We start from the raw sequence: 23,017 nt of genomic DNA, 5'->3' as shown, positions 1-23,017 counted from the left end.
GGTCCCTGATATTTGAAGGGTGCCTTCTCCAAACTGCCATTTTGAGATCTCTCCGCAGGTGTTCTATGGGATTCAGGTCTGGACTCATTGCTGACCACCTTAGAAGTCTCCAGTGCTTTCTCTCAAACCATTTTATAGTGCTTTTGGAAGTGTGTTTGGGTCATTGTCCTGCTGGAAGACCCATGACCTCTGAGGGAGACCCAGCATTCTCACACTGGGCCCTACATTATGCTGCAAAATTTGTTGGTAGTCTTCAGACTTCATAATGCCATGCACACGGTCAAGCAGTCCAGTGCCAGAGGCAGCAAAGCAACCCCAAAACATCAGGGAACCTCCGCCATGTTTGACTGTAGGGACCGTGTTCTTTTCTTTGAACGCCTCTTTTTTTTTCCTGTACACTCTATGTTGATGCTTTTTCCCAAAAAGCTCTACTTTTGTCTCATCTGACCAGAGAACATTCTTTCAAAACGTTTTAGGCTTTCTCAGGTAAGTTTTGGCAAACTCCAGCCTGGCTTTTTTAAGTCTCGGGGTAAGAAGTGGGGTCTTCCTGGGTATCCTACCATACAGTCCCTCTTCATTCAGACGCCGACGGATAGTATGGGTTGACACTGTTGTACCCTCGGACTGCAGGGAAGCTTGAACTTGTTTGGATGTTAGTCGAGGTTTTTTATCCACCATCCGCACAATCTTGAGTTGAAATCTCTCGTCAATTTTTCTTTTCCGTCCACATCTAGGGAGGTAGCCACAGTGCTATAGGCTTTAAACTTCTTGATGACACTGCGCACGGAAGACACAGGAACATTCAGGTCTTTGGAGATGGACTTGTAGCCTTGAGATTGCTCATGATTCCTCACAATTTGATTTCTCAAGTCCTCAGACAGTTCTTTGGTCTTCTTTCTTTTCTCCATGCTCAAGGTGGTACACACAAGGACACAGGACAGAGGTTGAGTCAACTTTAATCCATGTTAACTGCTGCATGTGTGATTTAGTTATTGCCAACACCTGTTAGGTGCTGTTAATTACATGAATTAGAGAAGCATCACATGATTTTTCAAAGGGTGCCAATACTTTTGTCCACCCCCTTTTTTAGGTTTGGTGTGGAATTATATCCAATTTGGCTTTAGGACAATTCTTTTTGTGTTTTTTATCATTGAAGACAAATTAAATGAAGAGAATAATACTAAAGAATTTGTGATTGCAATCATTTTCAGGAAGAAACTGAGTATTATCTGACAGAATTGCAGGGGTGGCAATACTTTTGGCCAGCACTGTATATATATACATATATATATGCAGAAAAAGAAAAAGTGAAACAGCACCAGCAAAAGAAATTTAAGGTTGCCAAGCCTCCCAAGCAATTACCATTCTTTCATTATACAGTTAAAGATGAAGGCAGAACATCTATTATAATCATAGAAAAAAATGTGATTTATTAGCCCATAGTGGCTGCATTGTTTCAGTTCAAAAAGTGAGAACCTTTCTCAAGCTATAAAAAGGTTATCACAATTTGAACCAAAATATCACCGCCACTATGGGCTATTAAATCACCAATTTGTATATGATTCTAATCTGTGTGCTGCCTCCATTTTTTAACTTTATATGAATATATATTTTATATGTACTGTATGCATATGTATGTACTGTATATTTCTGGGATCCAGACAGACTCTTGCATCTTTCATCCAGCCACTGATGTTTCTGGATTATGAGTCATGGAGAAAGCAAAAGAATTGTCAATGGATCTAAGGGAAAAGGTAGTTGAACTGTATAACACAGGAAAGGGATGCAAAAAAATATCCAAGGAATTGATAATGCCAGTCAGCAGCATTCAAACTGTGATTAACAAATAGAAAATCAGGCGCTCTGTAAAAACCAAACCACGATCAAGTAAACCAACCAAAATTTCAGCCACAACTGCCAGGAAAATTGTTCAGGATGTGAAGAATAACCCACAAATAACATCAGCTGAAATTCAGGACTCTCTGAAAACTAGCAATGTGGCTGTTTCAAGATGCACTATAAGGAAGCACTTGAAGAAAAATGTGCTGCATGGTCGAGTCGCCAGAAGAAAGACATTACTGCGCAAATGCCGCAAAATATCTCGCCTACTATACGCCAAACAGCACAGAGACAAGCCTCAAAACTTCTGGAAGAAGGTAATTTGGAGTGATGAGACAAAAATTTTACTTTTTGGCCACAACCATAAACGTTACATTTGGAGAGAGGTCAATAAGGCCTATGATGAAAGGAGCACCATTCCTACAGTAAAGCATGAAGGTGGATCCCTGATTTTTTGGGGATGTGTGAGCTACATAGGCACAGGAAACTTGGTAAAAGTTGAAGGAAAGATGAATTCATCACGTTATCCGCAAATACTGGAGGCAAATTTGCACTCATCAGCCCGGAAGCTGAGCATGGGACTTACTTGGACGTTCCAACATGACAACAATTCAAAGCACAAGGCCAAGTTGACCTGTCATTGGCTACAGCAGAACAAAGTGAAGGTTCTGGAGTGGCCATCTTAGTCTCCTGACCTCAATATCATTGAGCCACTCTGGGGAGATCTCAAGCTTGCAGTTCATGCTAGACAGCCCAGGAATTTACAGGAACTGGAGGCTTTTTGCCAAGAAGAATGGGCAGCTTTACCATCTGAGAAATTAAAGAACCTCATCCACAACTACCACAAAAGACTTCAAGCTGTCATTGATGTTAGAGGGGGCAATACACGGTATTAAGAACTGGGGTAGGTAAACTTTTGATCAGGGTCATTTGGATGTTTTTGGTTATCATTAAGATTTAAAAAGAGAAAACAAAGTAGTTTGACAATAAATGGCTTCACCCAACCAATAACCATGAGTGGAGAAAGTTTTTTTTGTTATCATTCATATTCTCTGAAATAAGGCTAAGAAAGCAAAAATTCTGCCTGAGCATGTAAACTTTTGAGCATAACTGTATATATAGTATATTTCTAAAGGTACTATTGACATGAAATTCTCACCAGATGTCGATAAGAACCCATCCAATTCACATAGGCAAAGAAATAAAATCATAAATGTCCATAAATTACCACCTTTAATGATGATTATGTATTCTCCTTGCCTTTTCATGATCTGTGTATGCTATCTATGCTATCCTATATTATTTTCTAAAGATAAATGTATCTACAGAATATTTACTACAAGAGAGGAGAACATTAAATCAAAAGCTGCTCTTAGAACAAAATGATAATAGTGCACTGACCGTTCTTTACATGGTTACATAAAGTAAATCTGATAATGAGTGTGTACTAATTAAAAGATATAAGCTGTTTACTTTAATTGCCTATAGATTATAAACAATGAACCATAGCAGAATGACATGTTCTATGTAAACCTAATGAATGTCGATTTTATTAGACCTTTATAAAGAGCAAAATGAACTCCTTTCATATACAGAAATTGACAAGTGTGGGGTTGAAGTAGATTGAGACGATTTTCAAAGAGAAATTGTACAAATTATTTTCTACCCATTTTCTTTTTAAAGATGTACTGAATCTAATTGTATATTAAAATAAATCTAATTAAAAATGTGGCTGAGAGAGAATAACACGACATGACTGCTTCCAAGTTGCTTTTAACTTTTTGCTCTCAGAACAGTGACAGAAAGAGCCAAATTCTAGCTATTATGAATTCTTTAACCCTTTAACAACATCCACTATACATGTATGGCGCAAGTCGGAAGTGGCTATATGGAGGTGAGCCCATACCATACCTGACAGGTAACAGCTGTAACACACAGTCAGAACCTGCTTCTAACAGCCATCGATGGAGCTCAACCAGTGACTGTTAGCCTGTTAATGCCGCTGTCAAACTCTGACAGTGACCTGGATTGGGTCACATGTAGCTGGGCTTCAGAGGAAACCTTAATTTTCACTATATGCATCAATATTATGGTATTGCTGTGCATACTACCACTGGCAAAAATTATGGAATCACCGGGCTCAGAAGATGTTCATTCAGTTGTTTAATGTTTTTGAAAAAAAGCAGATCACAGACATGGCACAAAACTAAAGTCAAATGGCATCTTTATGGCTTTAAGAAACACTAAAAGAAATCAAGAAAAAAATTATGGAATCACTCAATTCTGAGGAAAAAATTATGAAATCATGAAAAACAAACACACAAAAGAACACTCCAATTCATCACAGGTTTTTTGTTGCACCACCTCTGGCTTTAATAACAGCTTGCAGTCTCTGAGGCATGGACTTAATGAGTGACAAACAGTACTCTTCATCAGTCTGGCTCACACTTTCTCTGATTGCTGTTGCCAGATCAGCTTTGCAGGTTGGAGCCTTGTCATGGACCATTTTCTTCAACTTCCACCAAAGATTTTCAATTGGATTGAGATCCGGACTCTTTGCAGGCCACGTCTTTGACCTTATGTGTCTTCTTTCAAGGAATTTTTTCACCGTTTTTGCTCTATGACAGGATGCATTATCATCTTGAAAAATGATATCATCCCCAAACATCCTTTCAATTGATGGGATAAGAAAACTGTCCAAAATTCAATGTAAACTTGCACATTTATTGAAGATGTAATGACAGTGCCTTTACCTGACATGCAGCCCCATATCATCAATGACTGTGGAAATTTGCATGTTCTCTTCATGCAGTCATCTTTATAAATCTCATTGGAACAGCACCAAATAAAAGTTCCAGCATCATCACCTTGCCCAATGCAGATTCGTGATTCATCACTGAATATGACTTTCATCCAGTCATCCACAGTCCACGATTGCTTTTCCTTAGCCCATTGTAACCTTGTTTTTTTCTGTTTAGGTGTTAATGATGGCTTTTGTTTAGCTTTTCTGTATGTAAATCCCATTTCATTTAGGCGGTTTCTTACAGTTCGGTCACAGACAATGACTCCAGTTTCCTCCCATTCGTTCCTCATTTGTTTTGTTGTGCATTTCCTGTTTTGGAGACATATTGCTTTAAGTCTTGATGCTATGATGTCTTCCTTGGACTACCAGTATGTTTGCCTTTAACAACCTTCCCATGTTGTTTGTATTTGGTCCAAATTTTATACACAGCTGACTGTGAACAACCAACATCTTTTGCAACATTGCGTGATGATTTACCTTCTTTTAAGAGTTTGATAATCCTCTCCTTTGTTTCAATTGACATCTCTCGTGTTGGAGCCATGATTCACGTCAGTCCACTTGGTGCAACAGCTCTCCAAAGTGTGATCACTCCTTTTTAGATGCAGACTAATGAGCAGATCTAATTTGATGCAGATGTTAGTTTTGGAAATGAAAATTTAAAGGATGATTTCATAATTTTTTCCTCAGAATTGAGTGATTCCGTATTTTTTTCCCTCTGCTTGGTCTGAAAAAAATTACCCTTACTGAGTACCTCAATTTTTTATCTTGATTTCTTTTAGTGTTTCTTAAAGCCATAAAATTGCCATTTGAAATGACTTTAGTTTTGTGCCAAGTCTGTGATCTTCTTTTTTTCAACAACATTAAACAACTGAATGAACATCCTCCGAGCCCGGTGATTCCATAATTTTTCCCAGGGGTTGTAGTACAACCAATCAGACGATCACAGATTCAAGTCCAATAAGGGGACTAATAAATACAGTGAAAAGTAAAATAAAAGTTAAAAAAATGTTAAAATATAAAAAAAACATACAAGTTCAAATCACACACCTCTTCCCAATTAAAAATAAAGATAAAAAAAAAAATACACATGTTTTATTGTCGCATACATAAAAGTCAGATCATTCAAAATATAAAAATTAACCCAATTGGTAAACACCGTAAACAGAAAAAAAATTAAAATGCCAACATTTTGATATTTTTTTTGTTCTCTGCAATATCGGAAAAGTTCTGTAAGAAACAATCAAAATATTACATCTATCCCAGAATGCTATCAATAAAAACATTGTCTCGTCCCTCAAAAAATAAGCCACCATAAATCTCTATTGACTAGAAAAATGAAAACCTTACGGGTCTTATACTGACAGACAATTTTTACCACTATATGGCGCCGTAAAAACATTTCCCACTACACAATGTCAGAATTGCGGGGGTTTTTTTCAATTTCATCACACTTGCATTTTTTTTTTATTTTCCAGTACACTATGTAATAAATTTAATGGTGTGTTTCAAAAGTAGAACTGGTCCCTCAAACATTAAGCCCTCATATGTCTATAAGGACAGAAAAATAAAACATTTATTACTCTTGCACAAAGGAAAGAAAAAAACGAAAATGCAGAAATGGAAATTGGCCATATAGGGAAGGGTTTAATGGGGATCTCAAGTAGAAAATCACTAGAAACATGATAAATCCTAAATATTCACATATTCAGTTTAACCCTAGAATGCATGACCATAAAAATCTACTTTTTCACATACCTGGGGCCTTTTAGGCCCGTGTGCAAATAACATGGAATAACTCAAACAAAAATGACAAACAACTATATACCTGAGGAATACCTAGAGTTTCAAAATTCTAACTAAAGTAATCTTGCAGAAAATCGAAAGCAATTAACAGGGCGGACCTGTGAGGCCCCAGGTATGCGTTCTAGGGTTAAAGGGCTGTCCAACTTAAGAAATTAAGACTGGTGTAATACTGCAGCTCAGCTCTAATCACTTTAGTAGAGGTGAAATGCAATCCATGGATGATACTGTTTCTAGAAGAAAGCATACATGTCTAACCCTTGACAACGCCTTTAATGATGAATTGTGTCCCAAACAAGCAAAGTAAAGCAACAATGACCCCTTTTTCTATCTCTGAGGTTTTTACCATACTTTTGTCTATCCCTACTATTCCTTGAATATATCACTAAATAAATCCAATACATCACTATGTGTCAGAATAATCCTCGTTGGATCGGAATGTGCATCACAACAGCATAGAAGTATAACCTAGACTTGTTGTTACAGCTTATCACAAAATGATGTTGCTTTTAAACGTTCATAATCTCCCACCACACATCTGTGCATATTGTGATCCATGAGAAAAGGAAAAGAAGGACACATCTGGAAGTGTTCGACTTCTTCCATATGTTTCTTGGGAAAACCAACTCTAACTTTTATTTTGCGATATTGCAACACAAGGTTTCCAGACTCCTTTAGTATTCTATACAATTTCCAGTAAGCCGGTGACACTATAAATTCCCTGCATACTTTCTGCCTATCAAATATAGACTATGTTACAGCAGTCTGTAGTCCGGATTCTTTTTGTAGACCACAGGCTGCCATACTAATGATGGAAATACAAGGTCATTATAGCAAGCTGAAATTCTACTGACGGTATCCTTGTGGTATAACTAAATTGATTCTACGGATTACAGAATCTATTTTATTTTTACAGTTCTTTAAGTAAATTGTTAGTGTAGATATTTTTATGCCCCATAAGACAATAGTCTTCTAAAAGTTATACCTTTATTGGCTAAGCAGAAAAAAATATATATTTGTAAGCTTTCAGAGCACTCCCTCTTAGAATACTTTTTTTGGGTGGGCATAAAAGTAGTCACCTAGATTTTGTCGGCTAACACAATACCACAAAAATATTTTTTTATTGTATGTCAGGTAAATATTAAAGGTAACTTGTCACATGAAAAAATGCTATTACCTATAGATATAGAGTTAATGTGCAAGTCAATAGCGTTCTGAATATGCCCGGCGCCGACACTGCCAGGAGGAAATAAACTTTATTCATTCTGGCAGGCTCGCTCTCTCAGTCACAGGGGTGGCACCGGCATGGATTCAGTCACGGCTCTATGTATAGAGAGTAGCGGCTGTAACTGCACCCCCGGCACTGACTGACAGTGGGCTCAGCATTATATCTGGCTGTTAATCAGTGCCAGGGGTCACAGTTCCAGCCACCACTCTCTATACATTGAACGAAGATTGAAACTGTGTCGGCGCCACCCTTATGACTGAACACCGAATGCTGCTGGGAGGAGTAAAGTTAATTTCCTCCTGGCAGCAGGGCTCTAAGTACCAGTGCCAGGTAGGTACAGAATGCTATTAACCTGCAGATATAGGGTTAATCTGCAAGGTAATAGCATTCTGAACCTGCCAGGAGCTGACACTTAGACCCCGCTGCCAGGAGGAAATTAACTTTATTACTTCTGGATGCTTGCTCCTACAGTCAGAGGTGGCTTCGGCATGGATTCAGTCACATCTCTGTTTATAGAGAGCAGTGGAAGTTTATTTTCTTCACTGCAGTGGGGCTCTATGAACCAGTGCCAGGCAGGTACAGAATGCCATTAACCTGCAGATTAATCCTATATCTTATGACACACAAATCTACCTCTCTGGACCCGATATCACCTCCCTACTAACCAGAATCCCACAATGTCTGACCGCTATTTCATCTGTCTTTTCTGTTAGATGTCTTAAACTTAACATGGACAAAACAGAATTCATCATATTTCCATCATCTCACTCAATCCCGCCAACAAACCTATCAATTAAAGTAAATGGTTGCTCACTCTCCCCGGTCACGCAAGCTCGCTGCCTCGGGGTAACCCTGGACTCTGATCTCTCCTTCAAACCAAATATCCAAGCCTTTCCACTTCCTGCCGACTACAGCTCAAAAATATTTCCCGGATCCACACATTCCTTGCTCAACAATCTTCAAAAACCCTAGTCCTTGTCCTCATCATCTCCTGCCTCGACTACTGGAACCTCCTACTCTGCGGCCTCCCTTCTAACACTCTCGCACCCATCCTAAACTCTGCTGCCCGATTAATTCACCTGTCCCCCCACTATTCCCCGGCCTCTCTTCTCTGTCAATCCCTTTACTGGCTCCTCATTACTCAGAGACTCAAGTTCAAAAGCCTAACCATGACATACAAAGGAATCCAAAACCTGTTTCCTCCATGCATCTGTAACATAGTCTCCCGATACCTGCACACAACCTCCGATCCTCCCAAGATCTCCTTCTCTACTCCTCTATTATCTCCTCTTTTCACTATCACATACAAGATTTCTCCCGTGCATCTCCCCTACTATGGAACTCTCTACATCAACGTATGAGACTCTTGCCTACTGTGGAAACCTTCAAAAGGAATTTGAAGACCTACCTCTTCCAACAAGCCTACAACCTTCAGTAACCACTGCTCCACCATACCGCTGCGCAACCAGCTGTACCGTCACTTACTGAATCCTCACTCATCCCTTGTAGATTGTGAGCCCCCACGGACAGGGTCTTCTCTCCTCCTGTACCAGTCAGTGACTTCTATTGTCTAAGATTATTGTACTTGTTTTTAATATGTATACCCCTTTTCACATGTAAAGCGCCATGGGATAAATGGCACTATAATCATAATAATAATAATAATATCTGCAGGTTAATAGCGCTTTTTCACGTGCACTATATTCTCTATAGTAACTACAACAATATTTTCTCTGTAATTGATATGAATTGCATAACGCATTAACAATGAATTAAATAACTTCTAATATTGAATTTTCGGCATTTTCTTTTTTTTGCCTCAAAATAGATATTCAATTGATCGTAATACTGACCTGGAGAGATATTTTAACATTGATGCCAACAACGGACTCATTACTATAGCTAAACCTTTGGACAGAGAGACCAATGCTGTCCACAACATAACAGTTTTGGCAATCGAGAGTCGTGAGTAATTGTGCTATTTATTGATTATTTCAGAAATGCTTAAAATTTGCTGTAAAGGTTTAATACTGGCTTAAGACTATAGTTCACATGCATTAAAAAAGATGAAAGGAGGAGAACCCATGTAGCACAGCATGTTAGCTGAAACCATGGTACAAGGGTATTAGCTGGCTCAAATTAGACTTTGCGCAGTAATAGAAAGTAACAACTAGTGCATATAATTTCTTTTGCAAATCTTCTGTGCCACCTGATTCATTTCAGTTTCTGAGGTCCGAGTTCAAGGAAAAAGATGTGTAAATCCTATTTTTCTTCTGACAGGTTTGAGCCAAGTTGTTAAAACGAACTGTGAGTTTTTTTGCATGTACTCTGCCTCGACTTAAGGTGTCTGATAACCTCTTATAGACAGAATATAAAGCTCCCTGCCATTGATTTTACATACGAGTGGAATAATATTATTGAAGTGAATCTTCACTTGTTTATTCCTTTACTGGTACATTCAAGTACTATAAAATTATCAGAAAACAAATAGCACACCCTAGGATCCTACTATTTATTGTTTTTAAAAAGTGTGTATTGCTTTTTTACTGCCACAAATTTATGTTAATTTGTTTTCATATTTTACCCATATGTAACATGATAGGAAATATACACTAAATCAACAATAAATGATTGCCTACATAGCTCCGTGCATCTAAGAAAAAAGGCTCTGAAATCTTGAGAAGCTGAAAAATGTGAAGGCGTTATACTCCTGCTAGAAATAAAAAATGAAGTATGTTCCCACATGAAATGGTAAAGATAGAGCGTATCAAAACAATTTAAAAAGGATTGAACATTTTTCTTTTGAAACAGAATATACCAGTTTCCTGATTTTAACCATTTATAATATTGACCCACAGGTTTAAGCAATTGCCATTTAAATAATAAAGTCAGGAAAGAATTAGTCCACCCGCAGGGATTAAGGCTTCCAAGGGAATATTTTAGCCTTTTTGCCTTCCTTTAGATCAAAATGGTCTTATATACATCCATATCTATCTATCTATCTATCTATCTATCTATCTATCTATCTATCTATCTATCTATCTATCTATCTATCTATCTATCTATACAGTGGCATGTAAAAGTTTGGGCACCCCTAGTCAAAATTACAGTTATTATGAACAGTTAAGCAAGTTGAAGATGAAACGATCTCTAAAAGGCCTAAAGTTGTAGATGACACATTTCCCTTGTATTTTGCAAAAAAATATATATATATAATTTCAAAATGGAAAATGGGCCTATGCAAAAGTTTGGGCACCCTGCATGGTTAGTACCGACAATCACAACTAGAAACTAGTGTTCTATTGCACTAATTTCAAAAGTAGGAGGAAACAAAAGATAACCAACATAACTTTAAAATGAATGTTTTTATTTCAAATAGTTTAAAATAAATATTTAAAATTCCAGGTACTTTCAAATTACAATCACCACCAGCAACAAGCTGAAATCATTATGACTGTTATATATTTATACTCCATAGATTAGTATCTTATTGCACCTATCCCCATATAAAAGGTGCAAACAACTTATAAAGCGCAAATGCCAGGTTCTTTAAACTCAATAACTCTTTCATACCCCTCTGTACAAATGACCATTAACCACTTTGCGCCAGAGCCTGTTTTTGCCTTCGTGACCGGGCCAATTTTTTCAATTCTGACCACTGTCACTTTATGAGGTAATTACTCTGGAATGCTTCAACGTATTCCCCTGATTCTGAGATAGTTTTTTCAAGACATATTGTACTTCATGATAGTGGTAACATTTCTTTGATATAACTTGCGTTTATTTGTGAAAAAAACGGAAAATTGGCAAAAATTTTGAAAATTTTGCAATTTTCAAACTTTGAATTTTCATGCCCTTAAATCAGAGAGATATGTCACACAAAAGAGTTAATAAATAACATTTCCCACATGTCTACTTTACATCAGCACAATTTTTGAACCAAAATTTTTTTTTGTTAGGGAGCTATAAGGGTTAAAAGTTGACCAGCGATTTCTCATTTTTCCAACAAGATTTCCAAAAACATGTTTTTAGGGACCACATCATATTTGAAGTCACTTTGAGGGGTCTTTATGACAGAAAATACCCAAAAGTGACACCATTCTAAAAACTGCACCCCTCAAGGTGCTCAAAACCACATTCAAGAACTTTATTAACCCTTCAGGTGCTTCACAGGAATTTTTGGAATGTGGAAGAAAAAAATTAACATTTAACTTTTTTCTCAAAAATGTTACTTTAGACCCAATTTTTTTTATTTTCACAGGGGTAACAGGAAAAAATGGACCACAATTTTTTTTGTGCAATTTCTCTTGAGCGTGCTGATACCCCATATGTGAGGGAAAACCACTGTTTGGGCGCACTGCAGGGTTCGGAAGGGAAGGAGCGCCATTAGACTTTTTGAATGTAAAATTTGTCTGAATAATTAGCAGATGCCATGTTGCGTTTGGAGAGCTCCTGATGTGCCTAAACAGTGGAAACCCCCCACAAGTGACACCATTTTGGAAACTAGACCCCTTAGGGAACTTATCTAGATGTGTGGTGAGCACCTTGAACCCCAAGATGCTTCACAGAAGTTTAAAATATTGAGCTGTAAAAATAAAATTTTCACATTTTCCCCACAAAACCGTATTTCATCCCTTAATTTTGCATTATAATAAGGGTAATAGGATAAATTGCACCATGAAATTTGTTGTGCAATTTCTCCTGAACACGCTGATACCCCATATGTGGAGGCAAATTACTGTTTGGGCGCATGGCAGGGTTTGAAAGGGAAGGAGCGCCATTTGACTTTTTGAATGTAAAATTTTTTTGAATAATTAGCAGACTCCATGTCGCATTTGGGGAGCCCCTAATGTGCCTAAATAGTGGAAACCCCCCACAAGTGCCACCATTTTGGAAACTAGGCCCCTTAGGGAACTTATCTAGATGTGTGGTGAGCACCTTGCACCCCCAGCTGCTTCACAGAAGTTTATAATATTGAGCCGTAAAAACAAAATTTTCACATTTTTCCCAAAAAAATGTTTTTCATTCCCTAATTTTGTATTATGATAAGGGTAACAGGATAAATTGCACCATGAAATTTGTTGTGCAATTTCTCCTGAACACGCCGATACCCCATATGTGGAGGCAAATTACTGTTTGGGCACATGGCAGGGTTTGAAATGGAAGGAGCGCCATTTGACTTTTTGAATGTAAAATTTGTTTGAATAATTAGCGGACGCCATGTCACCTTTGGGGAGCCCCTAATGTGCCTAAACAGTGGAAACCCCCCACAAGTGCCACCATTTTGGAAACTAGACCCCTTAGGGAACTTATCTAGATGTGTGGTGAGCACCTTGCACCCCCAGCTGCTTCACAGAAGTTTATAATATTGAGCCGTGAAAATAAAATTTTCACATTTTTCCCATAAAAAATGTTTTTCATTCCCTAATTTTGCATTATCATAATGGTAACAGGATTAATTGCACCATGAAATTTGTTGTACCATTTCTCCTGAGTACGCCGATACCCCATATGTGGGGGAAAACCACTGCTTTGGTGTACGGCAGGGTTCGGAAGAGAAAGGAGCGCTATGTTTGCTGGGATAGGCAGCAGACACCATGTCATATTTGAAGAGTCGCTGACATGCCAAAACAGCAGAACCCCACAAGTGACCCCATTTTTTATACTACACCTCTCAAGGAATTCATCTAGGGAAGTAGTGAGTATTTTTTAATTTTTAAATTTATACCATTGGGCAGTGAAAAAAGCATAATTATATTTTTACCACAAAAAAATGTTTTACCCTCAGATTTTACATTTTCACACAGGGCAATGGGTAAAAATGGTGCCGAAATGTGTCACACAATTTCTTCTACAACTGTGAATGCCCCATATGTGGCTGTATCGTACCGCTTAGCCATATGGTGAGATCTGGGGGGGACGGAGTGCTATTTGACAATTGGAGAACAAATTATTGTAGAATAGGCATTTGGATTTGGGAGCACAAAATTTTCTGAATTTCTTTTGGGGGGCAAGGGTCATTTTGCTCTTCCAGAGCCTTTCTGCTACCAGTAACTTGGAAGTCTTTTTAACTTGGAAGTATTTTTAACAGATGATGGACCTGAGTGGGGACTAGCTTTTTTTGAGGACTGAGTTGAAGCTTTTATTGGGAACATTTTACGTAACATTTATCCGGCGCTCTAGGCTGAGCACTTACATCGGGGTTTCCATCTAACTTTCCAAGTGATGTAATTCAGATGAAACCCCTGCAGGATCTATTCACTGTAATGAGGCAGCAGAGTTACTCTGGACACCGTCTGGCCTCTGTTTAGCGGTGTCCTTTTTTTCAGAAGTGCACAAAACTGTGGCCAACCGCACTTTTATGCACGCCTAAAACAAATGACACCGTGGGATCCCAGGCTAGACGGCGTCCACAGTGGTCTATATCTGCCTCATTACAGGGAATCTTCCGTCATAGGTTCCGTCTGAATCACATATTTCAGAGATTTACACGGAAACTCTGGCGTAAGTGCTCAGCGCAGAGCGCAGGATAAATATGAGCAGAGACTTACTGCGATCTTTGGGAGACATAATAAACATATCAGTAGCAGGTGAAGAATTGGTTTTATTTATTTTTTACGCCGTTCCTAGTGTGATATAACTGATTAGATTACTTTATTCTTCGGGTCGGTGCAATTACAGAGATACCAGATTTATATCGTGTTTTTATGACTGACAGCTGTCACACACTAAAAGACGCTTTTTTTGCAAAATCTAGTTTTTGCATCACCATATTTTGAGAGCTATAATTTTTCCATATTTTGGACGACAGAGTCATGTGACAGCTTGTTTTTTGCGGGACGAGTTGACATTTTTATTGGTACCATTTTTGGGTACGTGACATTTTTTGATCGCTTTCTATTCCGTTTTTTGGGAGGTAAAATTAACAAAAACAAACAATTCAGGAATTGTTTTTTGAGGTTTTTTTTATGCCGTTCTGCGTGTGGTAAAAGTGATCAGGCAGCGTTATTCTTCGGGTCAGTACGTTTACAGTGATACTACACTTACTGTATTTTTTTTTATGTTTTGGCGCTTTTACACAATAAAACAATTTTATAGAAAAAAATATTTTTTTTGCATTGCTTTATTCTCAGCGCTATAACTTTTTTATTTTTCGGCTGATGGAGCTGTATGGCGGCTTTTTTTTTGTGTAACAAGATGACGTTTTCAGGGGTATCATTTTTATTTCTATTTTGTTTTTTGATCGCATTTTTTTCCTCTTTTTGTTTGGCGATATGATGAAAAAGCATATTTTTTTGCTCCGTTTTTTATTTATTTTTATTACGGTGTGCACAGAAGGAGTTAATTAGTGTGACAGTTTTATATCACGGGTTGTTTCGGACGCGGCGATACCAAATATGTGTACTTTTTTTGGTTTTGTAAAAATATACGGATTTATTGGTTTAATATTTTATTTATTTATTTTTATTTATTTTGTGATTTTTTTTTTTAATAGTTTAAAAACTTTTTTTTTACTTCTTTTTACATTTTTTCTTAGTACCTGTATGGGACATTAATTTTTATTTTTCTGATCACTGATCTCATGTAATGTAATAGCCATGTATTACATTACATTACATGAGATCTTCCCTGACTGTTTCAGTCAGAGTCTCCTGTCTGGCTACAGCTGCAGCTGAGCCAGACAGGACACCATATATGGCAGAGCTGGAGGTGGTCATGTGACCTCCAGCTGCCATAGCAACCCCAGGTCCTGGAAGGACTCGGAGGTCTTCGGAGAGGTAAGTTGACGACCCCCTCTCCTCCTGCTGTCTCCTATATGCCGCGATCACTATAGATCGCAGCATATAGAAGACAGCTAAGGGTTAACATCACTGGGACCTGATCTAATCAGGTCCCGATGATGTTCCCTGTCAGAGCTAACGCTCTGCACTGGAATTGCAGCGCTTGCAGGACCCTGGGGGTCCTGAGCGCTGCGAGACCACCCACCGTTTTTAAACGTCGGCGCTGCACAGAGCCCAGCAAGCGCTGACGTTTATCTACAGTGGGCGGTCGGGAACCGGTTAAATAACAATTCCATGTATGGATAAAGTGAAAGTGCCAAACTCTATTCCAATCTCAATCATGGAGTAATCAATTAAACCGTGGTCAGACTAGGGTCTTTTTGTTAGTATTTCTACCATTCACATTTATATGAGTATTGGCATGGAAAGTATGGCATGGAAACCACGGTGTCAGTGACGTGCATGAGGTGAGCCGAGTTCATCTGAATGCTGGTCACAGCGAGACACTGAGGAGCGCAAGGCTTCTCAGGGTTTCTGCGTCATGGCAAGCTGGATGGTAGCGTTATGCTATGATCCAGCCTGCCATCTCAATGTAGCAGAGCTGGAGCCGTCGTGGGAACCATGGAAAGGTAAAATTAACAAAAACAAACAATTCAGGAATTGTTTTTTGAGGGTTTTTTTTATGCCGTTCTGCGTGTGGTAAAAGTGATCAGGCAGCGTTATTCTTCGGGTCAGTACGTTTACAGCGATACTACACTTACTGTATTTTTTTTTATGTTTTGGAGCTTTTACACAATAAAACAATTTTATTTAAAAAAATATTTTTTTTGCATTGCTTTATTCTGAGCGCTATAACTTTTTTATTTTTCGGCTGATGGAGCTGTATGGCGGCTTTTTTTTGCGTAACAAGATGACGTTTTCAGTGGTACCATTTTTATTTCTATTTTGTTTTTTGATCGCATTTTTTTCCTCTTTTTGTTTGGCGATATGATGAAAAAGCATATTTTTTTGCTCCGTTTTTTATTTATTTTTATTACGGTGTGCACAGAAGGAGTTAATTAGTGTGACAGTTTTATAGCTCGGGTTGTTTCGGACGCGGCGATACCAAATATGTGTACTTTTTTTGGTTTTGTAAAAATATACGGATTTATTGGTTTAATATTTTATTTATTTATTTTTATTTACTTTGTGATTTTTTTTTTAATAGTTTAAAAACTTTTTTTTTCTTTTTTTTTACATTTTTTCTTAGTCCCTGTATGGGACATTAATTTTTATTTTTCTGATCACTGATCTCATGTAATGTAATAGACATGTATTACATTACATTACATGAGATCTTCCCTGACTGTTTCAGTCAGAGTCTCCTGTCTGGCTACAGCTGCAGCTGAGCCAGACAGGACACCATATATGGCAGAGCTGGAGGTGGTCATGTGACCTCCAGCTGCCATAGCAACCCCAGGTCCTGGAAGGACTCGGAGGTCTTCGGAGAGGTAAGTTGACGACCCCCTCTCCTCCTGCTGTCTCCTATATGCCGCGATCACTATAGATCGCAGCATATAGAAGACAGCTAAGGGTTAACATCACTGGGACCTGATCTAATCAGGTCCCGATGATGTTCCCTGTCAGAGCTAACGCTCTGCACTGGAATTGCAGCGCTTGCAGGACCCTGGGGGTCCTGAGCGCTGCGAGACCACCCACCGTTTTTAAACGTCGGCGCTGCACAGAGCCCAGCAAGCGCTGACGTTTATCTACAGTGGGCGGTCGGGAACCGGTTAAATAACAATTCCATGTATGGATAAAGTGAAAGTGCCAAACTCTATTCCAATCTCAATCATGGAGTAATCAATTAAACCGTGGTCAGACTGGGGTCTTTTTGTTAGTATTTCTACCATTCACATTTATATGAGTATTGGCATGGAAAGTATGGCATGGAAACCACGGTGTCAGTGACGTGCATGAGGTGAGCCGAGTTCATCTGAATGCTGGTCACAGCGAGACACTGAGGAGCGCAAGGCTTCTCAGGGTTTCTGCGTCATGGCAAGCTGGATGGTAGCGTTATGCTATGATCCAGCCTGCCATCTCAATGTAGCAGAGCTGGAGCCGTCGTGGGAACCATGGAAAGGTAAAATTAACAAAAACAAACAATTCAGGAATTGTTTTTTGAGGGTTTTTTTTATGCCGTTCTGCGTGTGGTAAAAGTGATCAGGCAGCGTTATTCTTCGGGTCAGTACGTTTACAGCGATACTACACTTACTGTATTTTTTTTTATGTTTTGGAGCTTTTACACAATAAAACAATTTTATTTAAAAAAATATTTTTTTTGCATTGCTTTATTCTGAGCGCTATAACTTTTTTATTTTTCGGCTGATGGAGCTGTATGGCGGCTTTTTTTTGCGTAACAAGATGACGTTTTCAGTGGTACCATTTTTATTTCTATTTTGTTTTTTGATCGCATTTTTTTCCTCTTTTTGTTTGGCGATATGATGAAAAAGCATATTTTTTTGCTCCGTTTTTTATTTATTTTTATTACGGTGTGCACAGAAGGAGTTAATTAGTGTGACAGTTTTATAGCTCGGGTTGTTTCGGACGCGGCGATACCAAATATGTGTACTTTTTTTGGTTTTGTAAAAATATACGGATTTATTGGTTTAATATTTTATTTATTTATTTTTATTTACTTTGTGATTTTTTTTTTAATAGTTTAAAAACTTTTTTTTTCTTTTTTTTACATTTTTTCTTAGTCCCTGTATGGGACATTAATTTTTATTTTTCTGATCACTGATCTCATGTAATGTAATAGACATGTATTACATTACATTACATGAGATCTTCCCTGACTGTTTCAGTCAGAGTCTCCTGTCTGGCTACAGCTGCAGCTGAGCCAGACAGGACACCATATATGGCAAAGCTGGAGGCGGTCATGTGACCTCCAGCTGCCATAGCAACCCCAGGTTCTGGAAGGACTCGGAGGTCTTCGGAGAGGTAAGTTGACGACCCCCTCTCCTCCTGCTGTCTCCTATATGCCGCGATCACTATAGATCGCAGCATATAGAAGACAGCTAAGGGTTAACATCACTGGGACCTGATCTAATCAGGTCCCGATGATGTTCCCTGTCAGAGCTAACGCTCTGCACTGGAATTGCAGCGCTTGCTGGACCCTGGGGGTCCTGAGCGCTGCGAGACCACCCACCGTTTTTAAACGTCGGCGCTGCACAGAGCCCAGCAAGCGCTGACGTTTATCTACAGTGGGCGGTCGGGAACCGGTTAAATAACAATTCCATGTATGGATAAAGTGAAAGTGCCAAACTCTATTCCAATCTCAATCATGGAGTAATCAATTAAACCTTGGTCAGACTGGGGTCTTTTTGTTAGTATTTCTACCATTCACATTTATATGAGTATTGGCATGGAAAGTATGGCATGGAAACCACGGTGTCAGTGACGTGCATGAGGTGAGCCGAGTTCATCTGAATGCTGGTCACAGCGAGACACTGAGGAGCGCAAGGCTTCTCAGGGTCTCTGCGGCATGGCAAGCTGGATGGCAGCGTTCTGCTATGATCCAGCCTGCCATCTCAATGTAGCAGAGCTGGAGCCGTCGTGGGAACCATGGAAAGGTAAGGATGAGGTTTGTTAACCGGTTCCCGACCGCCCACTGTAGATAAACGTCGGCGCTTGCCGGGCTCTGTGCAGTGCCGACATTTAAAAACGGTGGGTGGTCTCGCAGTGCTCAGGACCCCCAGGGTCCTGCAAGCACTGCGATTCCGGTGCAGAGCGTTAGCTCTGACAGGGTACATCATCGGGACCTGATTAGATCAGGTCCCAGTGATGTTAACCCTTTGCTGTCTTCTATATGCTGTGATCTATAGTGATCGCGGCATATAGGAGACAGCAGGAAGAGATGGGGTCGTCTTACTTACCTCCGAAGACCTCCGTTTCGTTTGAGGACCTGGGGTTGCTATGGCAGCTGGAGGTTACATGACCGCCTCCAGCTCTGCCATATATGGTGTCCTTCCTGTCTGGCTTCAGCTTGTATGTAGCTGAAGTCAGACAGGAGACTCTGACTGAAACAGTCAGTGAAGATCTCATATAATGTAATATATGTGTATTACATTACATGAGATCAGTGATCAGAAAAATAAAAATTAATGTCCCATACAGGGACTAAATAAAAATGTAAAAAAAAGTAAAAAAAAAGTTTTTAAACTATTAAAAAAAAAATCACAAAATAAATAAAAATAAATAAATAAAATATTAAACCAATAAATCCGTAAATTATTATAAAACCAAAAAAAGTACACATATTTGGCATCGCCGCGTCCGAAACAACCCGAGCTATAAAACTGTCACACTAATTAACTCCTTCTGTGCACACCGTAATAAAAATAAATAAAAAACGGAGCAAAAAAATATGCTTTTTCATCATATCGCCAAACAAAAAGTGGAAAAAAATGTGATCAAAAAGCAGAATAGAAATAAAAATGGTACCACTGAAAACGTCATCTTGTTCCGCAAAAAAAGCCGCCATACAGCTCCATCAGCCAAAAAATAAAAAAGTTATAGCGCTCAGAATAAAGCAATGCAAAAAAAATATATTTTTTTCTATAAAATTGTTTTATTGTGTAAAAGCGCCAAAACATAAAAAAAATACAGTAAGTGTAGTATCGCTGTAAACGTACTGACCCAAATAATAACGCTGCCTGATCACTTTTACCACACGCAGAACGGCATAAAAAAAACCTCAAAAAACAATTCCTGAAGTGTTTGTTTTTGTTAACTTTACCTCCCAAAAAACGGAATAGAAGGCGATCAAAAAATGTCACGTGCCCAAAGATGGTACCAATAAAAGTTTCAACTCGTCCCGCAAAAAACAAGCCGTCACATGACTCTATCGGCCGAAATATGGAAAAATTATAGCTCTCAAAATATGGTGATGCAAAAACTAGATTTTGCAAAAAAAGCGTATTTTAGTGTGTGACAGCTGTCAGTCATAAAAACCCGATATAAATCTGGTATCTCTGTAATCGCACCGACCCGAAGAATAAAGTAATCTAATCAGTTATATCACACTAGGAACGGCATAAAAAATAAATAAAACAAATATTATTCACCTGCTACTGATTTGTTTATTATGTCTCCCAAAGATCCCAGTAAGGCTCTGCTCACATTTATCCTGTGCTCTGCGCTGAGCACTTACACCAGAGTTTCCGTGTAAATCTCTGAAATACTTGATTCAGCCAGAACCCATGATGGAAGATTCCTTGTAATGAGGCAGATATAGGCCACTGTGGATGCCGTCTAGCCTGGGATCCCACGGTGTCATTTGTTTTAGGCGTGCATAAAAGTGCGGTTGGCCACAGTTTTGTGCACTTCTGAAAAAAAGGACACCACTAAACAGAGGCCAGACGGAGTCCAGAGTAACTCTGCTGCCGCATTACAGTGAATGGATCCTGCAGGGGTTTCATCTGAATTACATCACTTGGAAAATTAGATGGAAACCCCGATGTAAGTGCTCAGCCTAGAGCGCCGGATAAATGTTACGTAAAATGTTCCCAATAAAAGCTTCAACTCAGTCCTCAAAAAAAGCTAGTCCCCACTCAGGTCCATCATCTGTTAAAAATATAAGGGACTTCCAAGTTACTGGTAGCAGAAAGGCTCTGGAAAAGAAAAATGGTCCATGCCCCCAAAAGAAATTCAGAAAATTTTGTGCTCCCAAATCCAAATGCCTATTCTACAATAATTTGTTCTCCAATCGTCAAATAGCGCTCCTTCCCCCTCAAATCTCACCGTATGGCTAAGTGGTACGATACAGCCACATATGGTGTATAGACACTTTTAGAAGAAATTGTGTGACACATTTCGGCACCATTTTTACCCATTGCCCTGTGTGAAAATGTAAAATCTGAGGGTAAAACATTTTTTTGTGGTAAAAATATAATTATGCTTTTTTCACTGCCCAATGGTATAAATTTAAAAATTAAAAAATGCTCACTACTTCCCTAGATGAATTCCTTGAGAGGTGTAGTTTACAAAATGGGGTCACTTGTGGGGGTTTCTGCTGTTTTGGCATGTCAGCGACTCTTCAAATGTGACATGGTGTCTGCTGCCTATCCCAGCCAACATAGCGCTTCTTTCTCTTCCGAACCCTGCCGTACACCAAAGCAGTGGTTTTCCCCCACATATGGGGTATCGGCGTACTCAGGAGAAATTGTACAACAAATTTCATGGTGCAATTTATCCTGTTACCCTTATGATAATGCAAAATTAGGGAATGAAAAACATTTTTTATGGGAAAAATGTGAAAATTTTATTTTTACGGCTCAATATTATAAACTTCTGTGAAGCAGCTGGGGGTGCAAGGTGCTCACCACACATCTAGATAAGTTCCCTAAGGGGTATAGTTTCCAAAATGGTGGCACTTGTGGGGGGTTTCCACTGTTTAGGCACATTAGGGGCTCCCCAAATGTGACATGGCGTCCGCTAATTATTCAAACAAATTTTACATTCAAAAAGTCAAATGGCGCTCCTTCCCTTTCAAACCCTGCCATGTGCCCAAACAGTAATTTGCCTCCACATATGGGGTATCGGCGTGTTCAGGAGAAATTGCACAACAAATTTCATGGTGCAATTTATCCTGTTACCCTTATGATAATACAAAATTAGGGAATGAAAAACATTTTTTGAGGGAAAAATGTGAAAATTTTATTTTTACGGCTCAATATTATAAACTTCTGTGAAGCAGCTGGGGATGCAAGGTGCTCACCACACATCTAGATAAGTTCGCTAAGGGGTCTAGTTTCCAAAATGGTGGCACTTGTGGGGGGTTTCCACTGTTTAGGCACATTAGGGGCTCCTCAAATGTGACATGGCGTCCGCTAATTATTCAAACAAATTTTACATTCAAAAAGTCAAATGGCGCTCCTTCCCTTTCAAACCCTGCCATGTGCCCAAACAGTAATTTGCCTCCACATATGTGGTATCAGCGTGTTCAGGAGAAATTGCACAAAAAATTTCATGGTGCAATTTATCCTGTTACCCTTATTATAATACAAAATTAGGGAATGAAAAACATTTTTTGTGGGAAAAATGTGAAAATTTTATTTTTACAGCTCAATATTATAAACTTCTGTGAAGCACCTTGGGGTTCAAGGTGCTCACCTCACATCTAGATAAGTTCCCTAAGGGGTCTAGTTTCCAAAATGGTGTCACTTGTGGGGGGTTTCCACTGTTAAGGCACATGAGGAGCTCTCCAAACGCAACATGGCGTCCTCTAATTATTCAGACAAATTTTACATTCAAAAAGTCTAATGGCGCTCCTTCCCTTCCGAACCCTGCCATGCGCCCAAACAGTGGTTTTCCCTCACATATGGGGTATCAGCACGCTCAAGAGAAATTGCACAAAAAAATTTGGGGTCCATTTTTTCATGTTACCCCTGTGAAAATAAAAAAATTGGGTCTAAAGTAACATTTTTGTGAAAAAAGTTAAATGTTAATTTTTTTCTTCCAAATTCCAAAAATTCCTGTGAAGCACCTGAAGGGTTAATAAAGTTCTTGAATGTGGTTTTGAGC

General features: G+C 38.9%; 1 protein-coding gene across 2 annotated transcripts in view; it reads left to right on the top strand.

Annotated features, from left to right (window-relative positions):
* LOC141265647 (cadherin-7) overlaps nucleotides 1-23,017 on the top strand; it is a 471,557-nt gene that overhangs the window by 391,980 nt on the left and 56,560 nt on the right. For both annotated transcript variants that reach the window (XM_073678971.1, XM_073678972.1), the window contains exon 8: nucleotides 9,499-9,635. In XM_073678971.1, coding sequence (XP_073535072.1) covers nucleotides 9,499-9,635 — 137 coding nt within the window. The remainder of the gene's footprint in view (nucleotides 1-9,498; nucleotides 9,636-23,017) is intronic.

The sequence above is a fragment of the Phyllobates terribilis genome, unplaced genomic scaffold (assembly GCF_046119375.1).
Source record: "Phyllobates terribilis strain yellow unplaced genomic scaffold, ASM4611937v1 Scaffold_4__5_contigs__length_816908805, whole genome shotgun sequence".
In the NCBI taxonomy this organism is placed as follows: Eukaryota; Metazoa; Chordata; class Amphibia; order Anura; family Dendrobatidae; genus Phyllobates; species Phyllobates terribilis.
This window is presented reverse-complemented; position numbering and strand designations above follow the sequence as displayed.